Genomic DNA, 12,199 nt, shown 5'->3' with positions numbered 1-12,199 from the left:
AGTATTGATTTAGTTTTCCATTATCTCTTTCTCCCTTCCTGTCCCCAAGCTAGCTATGGATTTTAATCTCAGACTGTCTTCTGATTCTGTGTCACCAGAATCAAGTGACTTTGACCTCACTTGCTCACTCTTTAAACAGAATAATACTACCTCTACCTGGTCAGATGACAGCAAGGGACTTGTCAGACATACATAGCAAATATTAAGCATTTTTCATGTCAATACATTTTGGTAGTACTTGGGTTGAACTCAGGGCTTCATGCTTTGTAGGCAGGTTCTCTTCTATTTGAGTCATTCTACCAGCCCCCTTTTTGCCTTGATTATTTTCAAGACAGGTCTTGCCTTATACCATGGCTGGCCTGGACTGTGACCCTCCTATTTGCACTTCCCAGTGTCACTGGAATGACAGGTACACACAACCACATCTAGTCATTGGGTATCTTGATTGAGATGGTATCTCAGGAACTTTTTTCTGTCCAAGTTGTCCTCAAACCATCACCTCTGATCTCTGTGTTCCATGTTGCTAGAAACACAGACTTGACCCACCACACTTAGTTTATGTTCATGTTTTCTTGAAAGGAGAATTTCTTGACAGGTTGACATTCATGATAAAAATGGTGGTTTCCAAAAGAAGGCCCTTTACCTCTAATGTACAAGCGTGCTCCCTAGTCATGCTAGAGCTGTTTAATATCAGCCTTCCTATCACTAGCTTCTCTGTGTGTATGTGTCTATGTATGTGTGTGTGTCTTTGAATACTACTGTTTTATTTGCCCTTTTTCAAATCCACATTATGGCTTTACAGGCAGTAAATTAAATTATATTAATTCTAAACACAGAGTTTTTGAACTATATACAATCTGCAGCCTTTGAAACCACTAACTTAATTTTGTCTGACTCTTATTTAGTAACTCAAAAAGAACCAAAGTTTTTTTTTCTTTCAAATTTGGTTTAAAAAAATAATAATAAATTGTTCCCAGGCTGTGGTCCTGGGTGCCAAATTTTATCTGAAATCTAAATCTTCTGTCTGCATTGAAAAATACCCAAAAGTAAATGGGGAGAAGTGCAAATGAAGATGATGTATTGTAACTTTTACCTTAGCTACAACTTTGTGGTCAGCTGTGTGATCCTGGGCTGGCCAATTAGTCTCTCTGAGCTTTAATTCTTTTCTCTGAAAATCTACACCCACAATAAAATTTTCAGAGAATTAAATGAGATGATCTTTATTGAGTGCTATCTGTTTATCTAACTATAAAATCTTGCCTCTAAAAGAACAGATTCAAAAAATGGAGAGTTTGATTCCAGTTACTTTCTCAATACTTAAAATTAGACTGTAAGCTCATTCAAGGCAAAAGCTCTGGGGTCACCTTTGGTAGAGTCCCCTTCCATAGGAAATAAATATTAATTGAATAAAGTTAAGTATGCTTTTCTAAATTATTTTTAATTGGCTTCAGCTTTTCATAACATTTGTTTAAAGAGCTTTGATTTTAGCAACGTACCACAGTATAACCCAGTTTCATCACCCTTCCAGTGAGCCTGGTTGTTTTTAAACATATACTCTGGTGCACTTTTCCCTGTTTCTATGACATTGGTTATTATTTCACTTATCTTAGTGATTTGGTCTAACTATTTAAGCATTGTCTTCAACTATTATTTCTAAAAGGAAAATCAACATAACTCTTAAATTTGAAGACTTTTCTTTATAAGGACATTTCATTGGCCCCCTTTTAAAACAAAGTTAATTCCCTGTACTAAATTGCTAAAGAATATAAAGTTTTGAATAGAACAGCTTTCTAAAGATAGGTTCTCCTTCGTGCAGTTAATGCAGTGCAGTATTCAATTTTTGAGCATGTGTAATTGTCTCAAGGTAGAAGTGGACATTTAGTAAGTTCCACAGAATTTAAAATGGTACAAAGCAATGACATTACAAAGTCTCCCTATTCCATCCTGTTGAAAACTACTTTCAGGTTAGGGTCTGTGAACACCTTCATAACAAGCCTGTTCCCAATCCTTGAAAGAGTTACATTTTCAATGTTTGTGTAATATGGTAGTTCTACATTCTTACCAAGTGTTATTTGCTCTTAAGTTTCTGTAGATGTTTAAAAAGCTAGGGAAAAATGTAGATATTATTTCACTAGCTCTCCACTAGCATCTATGAGCCTCTCTATAAATGCACTCTGCTTGAATTAGCAATTACTATGAGTTGCAGCGGCACAAATTTTTAAAGATTATAGCCCAGTTCAGTGTCTTGATTTGACTAGATTAGAAAGGAATTTAAAAAGAATCATCAATGATGATTAAAGTGACATTTTCATTTGACCACTGCAGCAGCAGATAAGGTAAAGCTTGTGCTCGTCCTGTAAGTCACACTGAATCCATACTGCATACACTCACCTGTGTACCTCCAGCTCCTTGTGAATGCTAACAAAGGAGCAGTGGGCGCTTCTACTTTACATTAAATCGTATTCAATCTTTCATGTTAGGAACAATATACTTGAAAATATATGGAATAGCTTTTTTATTAGAGTAACACTTTTCACTTTTAGAGTAACATTAGTGCCCTACCACTTACTCCTTAATCACAGGTTAAAAGACCAGTGATATAGTATAGACTCTCCTTTTAAAATCATTACATCTCCCCTTGTCATGCTATCATGTGCCCTGTCTTTTCCTTTCATTTTCAAAATGATTACGTGCTTGCATTTAATTTTTTACTTATTAATGAAATTGCTTAAAAACTGGATTTAATTAATGGACAAAAAGAAGCAAGCCTGAAAGTCTAGAAAGTGTGGAAAGGAGGTAGGTAACTAATAGTACTTTGTCCTTATAGCATGGGTCTTGGTAGAGTTATAAATCATATGTTTTGCCCACAAAGCACATGCTAATATTAAGTTGTTTTTAAAGTGTGTTGCATCACCATGGCTCTTCCGTGCACTGCGGGGTATCATGTTGCTTTAATGTAATGAAGCAAACCCTCAACTCCTAAATCTCCATGCTGGAAATGATTACATGAAGCTGAGTGGCTATGTCTGAAGTCTTATGAATGTAGAGCATTTCTTTTTCTTTTGGGATAAAAAAATGTACGAAGATTTTTCTTATTCTTCTTATTCTTACATTTGTACCAAGTTTATGTTGAAAATATCAGCAGTCATAGATTATATAGCTTCCTGTTTGAAAAAAGAAGCATTATCTCTCCTGAAAGGTCTGTATTTAACTTTGTGCAGATGTGTGCTAAAAGAACATGATGTGCTTATTTGTTGCATTTATGCTACTTTCTTACTTTAAGTAAGATGGATGAAATTACATATTAAATAAAAACAGCAGCTTCACCAGCAGACCTCAGCTAACGGAACAAGCCTTCCAGAGAAAATGAGACTATGACTTTAATAACTGAATGACTTTAGAAAGAATTGTCCATTTAAAAGCTGATGTATAGGGTCTGGGAAGGTGGCTCAGTAGTAGAGTGCTTGCCTTGCATGCACGAGGCGGTAGGTTTAATACCTCAGCACCACATAAACAGAAAAAGCCAGAAGTGGTGCTGTGGCTCAAGTGGTAGAGTGCTAGCCTTGAGCTGAAGAGCTGAGGGACAGTGCCCAGGCCCAGAGTTCAGGCCCCACTACCACCACCACCAACAACAACAACAACAACTAAATAAATAAATAAAAGCTGATGTATAGTACTCTGGGCTTTATTCAGTGTTAACTGTCTAAGGGTTTAAAAATAATCTGCCTTCAAATTGTATTAGAAAAATATTACTAAAATTATTGTGTCTTCTCTCTTAACCAATTAAAGCACATGAATTCTTATATTCAGTGGCAGTTCCTTTGGGTAAGACATGAAACTGCAGTAAGTGGGAATCATCATATGACTTTGGGCAAGTTATGCAACCTGCTTGAACTTCAGTTTTCCTGCCCTGTATGGTGTCATACCTGCAGATGACAACATGGATTATTTTAGGGTTATTATCATGACTGAATGAAAATATCAGTACAGATTTACTTACTTTCTGTGTTCTAGGCTGCTTAAAGTATATTTTTATTTGGTACTTTTGAACTAGGAAGTACTTTATATTAAGTATTACTTCTTAATGCTAACATAAAAACTTAAAATAGGTGGAATATTTTTTAATGCTTAAGGAACCTGTTGAGCTGCCTGTGAAAATAAATCACTGCTTCATGTTCTATGCAGTTGAGTGTATTTGAAATCTAGTGGGGGAGGTCAGTTACAAAGCCATTCTCAGTTCCTTTTATAGTCCCTCTCCATTTTGCTTGCTATTCTTTTTCTGTGACCTTGTTAACTTTAAGAAAGTTTTCAAAATGAAAAAGCACTTAACTTTTAAAAATAGAGTTGATCAATAGGTAGCATTAGCTAGGAGCAAACTTGGTGTTTTGTGGGTTTTTTTTTTTATTGATTTCAGTTGCTAGTGCGCTTAGACGTGTGTGTGTGTGTGTGTGTGTGTGTGTGTGTGTGTGTGTGTCAGAGAGAGAGAGAGAGAGAAAGTAAATGAATGAAAATGATATACCAAATAGGTTAAGCAGACCAATTTTCCTCTTAACATTTGCAATCACTATAAGCAGAATTCTTTATATGGAAATTACTTTAGTCTCTCTCTTTCCCCTCCTCCTGCCCCCACCTACTCTTCCCCCCGCCCCCTCGCCACACACCTCCTTCCCTTGGCTAAGTACTTGTATTCCCAAGGCCAAGAATTGTGCAGTGCTTTGGGAAGTTTCTGCCATTAATTACCTTTACTAATTGTAAGATGCTATTATAGATTCACAGCCCATGAACACACTTTCAGGCATTTTTAACAAATGGGTGTGAGCCAGAATCTTGAGGATTTGAAAGATGTTCAAGTAGCTAATTGTAGGCCAGTAAAGCTAAGACAGTGAATATCCGGGAAGCTTGCTCAGCAGGGCATGAATTATTTAGAAAGTTGTGTAAGGAAGTTGGCTGCAGGCAGAGGTTGTCATGTGTCATCTGGCCTGTCAATCAGAAGGCCAGCTGCTAGACCCTGTCACCAGAAACCTGTGTACTGCTGCCCATCAGTCAGCACTACATATACAAGCTGCCTCTTGGAGTACTGAGGAAGCTGTGGACACAGACTTTACTTGGGGGTATGTCTCCCTGGAAGTTCATTCTCAAGAATAATTAAGCATCACTTCTTGCTTTAAGTTTTTTAGATTATTAACCAAAATAGATTCTCAAGCTATTTAGTTAGATATATAAGAATCTGTCCTCTTTTTAAAAAACAAAAATATGGTAATAGAAATGTAGAAGGTTACTCTGGAGGCTGAGATCTGAGGATCCCAGTGCAAAACCAGATCGGACAGGGATCTGAGACTCTTACCTCCAATTAACCACCAGAGAACCAGAAGTGATGCTGCGACTCAAAGTGGTAGAGTGCTAGCCTTGAGCAAAAGAGCTCAGGGACAGTGTTTATGCCCTAAATTCAAGCTCCATGATCAACTCTCCCCCCCTCTGAAAAAAAGAAAAAGAAATATAGAAGGTCGCACACTAGGACCCAAAGAAGCACCCTAGTTAAATAAAAGATGGGAAATGTTTCTCCAGTAGATCCAAGATTATTGGTATTGGAGTATTACCAAAGAGAATTTTTCTGGTTGAACAAAACTAGACTTGTAATCATAAGAGTCTTTTTGTGATGGTGCAGCAACCTGCCAAGTGGGATATCTCCCAATTCTTATTATAGACAACCCTTCAGCAGCTTCCCTTTTTCCTTCTTATATTCAGAGACATCCTCAGAGGAAGGGATTTGAAGGCATTAGTATCACTATCTTTCTGATTACTGTGTTGACATTTTTAAAGTGCCATTAATCATAGGAAATTGAGCTTAGTGATGTAGAAAAATACTCAGCCAAGGTATGTCAAGAAAGGAAGCTACAGCCCAGTATCCACTTAAAATTGAAGAAAAATGTATTGTAATCCTTTACTTGTTGTGGGTCCTTTTTTTTTTTTCCTGAATGCCAAAGGTCAGTAGTAGAAAGGCATCTGTGCTAGCAGAGAAAGTAGTCAACACCACAAAAATAAATCTTAAAAGGCAGCTAATCTTATTTTGCAAATATTACAGCTTTGTGACTTATAAAGGTAATATTTATCTTAATATCATCAAAGTCTTCATTTTAGAGGGAAATTCATTTTTCTTTTACATATCCCCTTTGTTTTCATTGTATTTGTGTATTTGTTTCAATCTTGATTGAACCAGGGTTTCACAAGTGTAAGTAGTACTCTGCCATTGAGCTACACCCTCACTTTTTTTAATAGTTTGTTCTTAATATGTAAGAATATGTGAGACATGGTGGAATTTAAGAGTCATTAGACTGATAGTATATTGACAAGAACACTGCTGTCACAGATACACAGAAGTAAAAAGCAGTAATATGACTTGTGAATAGAGTCATTTGTCAAAAGCTGTGAATCTTGATGCATACTTCCTTGGATTTTGAGTTCATCAATAAATTGTTTGTCTGTTAGGTAACTTAAATGCAGATGCTTTCCTAATTGAAACTTTAGGAAACATGAGTTGAATATAGATAACCTGTGTATATAAAAATACTAAAGTATAATGGTCATTATACTGTAAAATATTCCTATAAAAATATCCCCAAGATAGATTATTTCTTATAGCATGAGACATGTAAGATATCCACAGTAAAGACTGATGATGAAGATGCATAAATCTGAGACAAACAGTTTAGGATGACCCATGTAAGGAAATTGGAAAAGATGTTACTGATAAATGTTGGGCTTTTCTTTCCACTAAAGATTTTTATCATTCATCGGAGGGACACTATATGAGATAGGAAAACCTGAAATGAAGCAAAAAATTAATTCATCCCTTGAAAAGGAAGGAATAGAGAAGACTGCAGAACGATTGCAAACATCAGCACAAACCTTACAGGTCATCATGGATGGTCTCAGCCAGCCTGAAAGCTTTGACTTTCGAACAGGTAAGTTGAATTTGAATTACAGCACTAGCATTTGTGTAGTCCATAGCATCACCCTTGATCCTCCTAACAATTTTATGCCATAAGCAAAACTACTTATTCTGTATATGGAAAAAATTGAAATTAGTAACTATCCCTCAAGGCCAATATAGTTTGTCTTTGGAGACGGAGTCTCCAGACTCTTTGTACACTGTTTGTTTTCCCTACATTGGGCTAAATGCATCATGTATACTGCTGTATGTATGAAGGAATAGACTTTTCATCATTCTACTGTAGGCTCTTTCAGTGTCAGAGGAGCTAGAAGCCTAAGCTAAAGCATCCTAGCCACAGCTAGAAAGTGAATCTTCTTCCTAAATTACAGCCTTACAAGTTATGGATTCTGTGTGAATGACTACATTCAACAAATAAGATTATATCTCTGTGTTGATTTTTCCTCTAATGAAAAGTGCTCTCAACTTTCAGCACAGGTAGAGGGTAAGGGAAGTATAATATCCATAGTTGTTGAGAGCAATGACCTGGTGAAAAAGAATTAAGGTATCAAATGGCCTACTTCCTAAGGATGTTTGAATAAGAACCACTGAAATTTAAATGAATCTGCACACTTGAATGTCATGACCAGTTTTGATAATACTATAAATAGGGCTTGACTTTTCATTTTGGAGTTAGACTATATTGAGGTGGTGGAAATGTGCTTCCTGAAAAAGTTTAAGAGAATCATAAAACATACTCACACTTTTGTACTATTCCATCAATTCTTGTCTAGCTTATAAATAAAAAAAAAAAAGTTAAGAGAAAACCAAACACCCAGTAAGATTCATGCTAAAAATATGGATGTAGCAACCTCTACGGTAATCCTTTACACAAATGGTTGTTTCAGCAAACAAATCCATCTCCATTTGAAAGCCAAGTTCGTTTTGTATAAATTCATGGACAGATCAAGTAGGAATGCTAAGTAGAGAGGTGGATCTCAAATTGGGTGTGAATTGGGTAATGTAAATATGTCCCTGCACTAGAGTGACAAATATAGGTATACTCATTGGATTTTATTTTCCATCTTTGTTTTTCTATTATGCTGTTGATTGATTGATAATCACAGTGACATTGTAAATTTATAGCAAAGATAAATACTCTGATCATATGATCTACAAACTAACCAAGCTAAGAAGGGGCCCTTACCTCTTCATTTTGCAGAGACAGGTGGGCCTGAGCTCTGGACTCAGCTTTCCAGTTATTAAAGTGTTTCTTAGTGTGACAGACTTTAAGCATACTTTGGAACTGACCTTTATCCTAGAATAAGTCATAATTTTCAAAATACTGGAAAAGGTCATTTTACTACTAAGTGCATTGATTCCCAAAGGGGAAGGCAAATTTGGGGTGTTTCCATTACAATAGTTATGTATGTCTCTTTTCTTCATTTTTGCAAAAACATTTCCTTAATGCTTCATCCTTTTCCCATAGTCATTCTGTCTTCAGTTTTCTCATTGACATAATTCCATTTTCCTTAATGCTTTGGTTACAAGTTCATTTCTGTTGTTGGATTCATCAGTAGCAGGCTGGTGATAGAGGACTGAATACATACAGATTTGGCTCTCAAAGTGTTAAACATTTGCATGGTACATGGAGGATTTTCTAATTTCTCAGTGGCCTACACTGTCTTTAGGAACATGTTAAGTAGTTTCTGACTCTGATTTTCCATGCAGAATTAAACCAAGCAGCTGATAGCAACCCCTGGGGAAATGCGCAGCAGCTGGACTTATGAAAAAAAAAGGCGGGGGGGGGGGGAAGAAAAGAGTTTCCAAGCATTAAAAACAATGCCTTATAGGACCTCAGAGGCCATCCTACCCCTGGCCTTGATCAGTGACTTAGTTTCATTTTGAATTGGCACATCGCTTGCTCAATGTGATATTACATTACAGCAGGTTGTTTGTTTTTTTTTTTTTTCTCTTTGAATTTCCTACTTTAACGTCAGGTGGAATTCTATGGAGATCAGTTCCAATTTTAGCATGTTCTTTTTTATTAAGAAAATGAGATTTAGGATTTTAAAAAGGGTTGGTTTGAGTTTACAGGAACAAACTTAATTTTTGTAAGATCCTGGTTTTAGAATGGTTGGACTGGGCAAGGGGAAGAAAGAGGTGACCAGTTGTTAATACAAATGTAAAGGATAGCTCTAACAAGTAATCAGGATAAAGCCAACAGCTGTGGAGGAAAAGGAAATGGACTGGTGGAGAGAAAATGAGGCCTTAGTAAGAGGAGATCCAAGCATAGAACGTGTTCTTTGTTATTAAAGTCAACATTCAGTAATCCCAGGAAAGGGGTGTAAGAAGAGCATGGATAAATGGAGACCACAGATAATTTACAAGCCCCACTTAAACTGTTAGTTCTCACTGTCTCCTTCATAAAACACTTGTCATTGTTTTGTTTTAGTAGAGCCATAATGATTCCTTGGGATGCTTTATGCCCACCTTCTAGGGGACAGTGTTTGTGAACAGAGAAATGTACACTGGGATGAGCCAGGAAAGAGGCCTGTAAGGAACTTGAGAGCAGAGATCTGTCTTTGTCTTTCTATAAGCAGCATTAAACAAAATGCTTGGCCAGAAGGTAATAATAGTAGGAGTTAATAAATGTTTGATGAGGCAAACTGAAAAATAGAAAGCTAGATTCTAGCTAATCTGGGTTTCTGAACCATAGTCAAGAATCCATAAAATTTGATTGAAAAAATATATTTGAGATGGGAGGGATTGATTCCTGACTTCCAGGCTTGTGAGAAATGAGGAGAGAAAACATTTGAAATTCTTCTACATTTAACCAAAAGTTAATGTATTTTCTCCCTTCTTTGAACAGTTTTAAGAACCTAAGCTCCAAAAAACTTGTAGTATCTTTCTCCCAGTCTTACTTTCTGAGTGTTTGTGATTGCCATTTATTCATGGACTAAAGATAATGTACTCATCATCTCTCACGAAGAGGAAAATAACACACATTGTGTGTTCTTGGTCCTCATAGGTAGTGCTAGTGTTCTTATGTTAAGAAAATTTTCTTGACTTGCCCTTTTGTGTGAACACTGTTTCTTCTATGATATGTTTTCACTGAAAACAGGCTATATCTTCAGCTTTGTTTATTTATCTCCCCCCCCCCCCCCAAGGCTTAATGCTGTTCTGGAATCAATGTACAATGAATGCCAATCCTCTTAAATACATTGCCTTATTAGTTAACTAGACTTTTTTCCTCTTTCTTCATAGATTTCAACAAGCCTGATTTCAAGAGAAGCATAATGTGCCTGGAAGATCTTCAGGTTGGGACAATTCTTACAGGCAAAGTTGAGAATGCAACTCTGTTTGGGATTTTTGTGGATATAGGAGTGGGGAAGTCAGGTCTTATTCCCATAAGAAATGTAACAGAAGCCAAACTTTCTAAAACAAAGAAGAGAAGGAGCCTTGGACTGGGCCCTGGAGAAAGAGTGGAAGTCCAGGTACTTAACATTGACATTCCTCGATCTAGAATTACTCTGGACCTTATTCGGGTACTCTGAGTATCCCACTGAAAGCCAAACACCAGTTGTATGTCTTAGTGTCCCCTTAAGCAAACAAACTCATAGATACCTTCATTATATAGTAAGGCTTTTCTGAGCAGTTTTATTTTTTACTTTTTTGTAATTCATCTTTGATTGCATTTTTTATAACAGGTTGTTTTACATCCACTTGTCCACATCTGCCTTGGTGAACTTGTATGGATTGTCTTTTTGATTTGAATTGTACAATGTTTGTTGATACAGTAGGAAGTGTGGAATCCTTCTGGAAGTATCTAATCCTTCTGTTTAATAGGTTTTTTTTAAAAAAAAAATTATGTCTTTTGAATATGATTCACAATTTACTATAAACTTGATTTTTTTCCCTTGGTAAGCAAACCAAAAAATTATACCAGTAAAATAGATTCTGAAGTATTTGTGGCCATCAAGTGAATTGCCTCAAGCATTTCTCAGAATAATATGCTTATATTGACCCCTGCAATAAAGCTTTATGGCTAGAGATTTATTCTTGCTTTGTTGATACAGTGAATGATCTAGAGGTTAACCTTGACTAAGATATAGTTTGTGTGGTGTCTTTGGGGGAGAAGAGGATCCTATGGACATTAGAAGAATGATGTTATTTGACTTAGCTTATCATAGAAGAGTTTACTCTTTTTGACTATTAGGATTAAACTTCAAGTAGGAATAAAAATAGCCTTCCTATAGATTGATGATAGGTCAGACAAGAAGGGGCATGAAAAAACAGTAGATAGAATGACTCTCTCTGTTTTGTTCAGTGGAGATGATAAGTGTTATCATCAAGAGCAGAATGTTATCAAACAGTCATTGCAGTACTGATATCTTGTGTATTCTGACCACTGATCTATTCTGACAACTGCTACTATTGTTAGTTTGTCTAATGATGTTATCTGCACGTGTAATATGTGGAGTATAGTTACTAAAGTATGACCAGTTCAATTTATTGTCTAAGACAGTTCTAGTAAATACCACCAAAAAGTATGTCTCAGCAGGCTTTTTTAATGCTTCTTTTTATCCTCTGCTAGCTTTATTTTGGATCATATCATCACCTAGCAGTGATCATGTGGGAAGTAGTGAATATCATTGTGTATTTCTTCCTGATGGTTTGTCATTTTTAAAATGTTTAGTCTTCCAGATAGTGTACATAATCTTTTTTAAAGATTTTTTAAAGTACTTTTATTCCTGAAGTGAAAGTTTTTTCTGTTTCTTGTCTTCAATTGGTAAAGAAATGTAATATTAGAACTTTATAAGTTGATAGTTCTACTCACTCTTCCCAGGATTCTTTGTGTTCATAATTTACAGGTCAGTATTGAGTGATATGCTTGTTCCAGTGGGATGTAATTTCAAACAGATGCTTTCAGGAAGGAACTCTTCCCCATGGGTACTTCAGATACAGGAATCAAGCAGTCAACAGTGTAAAGCCATTCTGTTCACTCAGCAGCTAAGCTTTTGTGGATACGGGGATGACTTCATTGTACTAGGTTATACAGTGTCCTATCCATCCTGAACATGGTGGAGGTTGTATAAGTTCTAAGCTGGGAGAAGAGGAGGCCAATGTAATCTGTCATTGAAACTTCTTAATGCAGATGCTCTACTATTAGTCAATATGCTGTACTACCAATCCTTTGTCTTACCAATAACCCATAATATGGTTCTGACATGCTATCTTTGCTTCTGTATTCCCAAATTTAAGTTTGGG

At 36.2% G+C, this 12,199-nt stretch overlaps 1 protein-coding gene across 2 annotated transcripts in view; it reads left to right on the top strand.

Moving 5' to 3' along the window:
* Positions 1 to 10,983, top strand: part of Srbd1 (S1 RNA binding domain 1) — a 192,486-nt gene extending 181,503 nt beyond the window's left edge. For both annotated transcript variants that reach the window (XM_070025511.1, XM_070025512.1), the window contains exons 20-21: positions 6,778 to 6,962; positions 10,196 to 10,983. In XM_070025511.1, coding sequence (XP_069881612.1) covers positions 6,778 to 6,962; positions 10,196 to 10,485 — 475 coding nt within the window. In that variant the 3' untranslated portion in view covers positions 10,486 to 10,983. The remainder of the gene's footprint in view (positions 1 to 6,777; positions 6,963 to 10,195) is intronic.
* Positions 10,984 to 12,199: the final 1,216 nt, after the last annotated feature.

The sequence above is a fragment of the Dipodomys merriami genome, unplaced genomic scaffold (genome assembly GCF_024711535.1).
Source record: "Dipodomys merriami isolate MVZ:Mamm:240054 unplaced genomic scaffold, mDipMer1.0.p SCAF_17, whole genome shotgun sequence".
Lineage (NCBI taxonomy): Eukaryota > Metazoa > Chordata > Mammalia > Rodentia > Heteromyidae > Dipodomys > Dipodomys merriami.
This window is presented reverse-complemented; position numbering and strand designations above follow the sequence as displayed.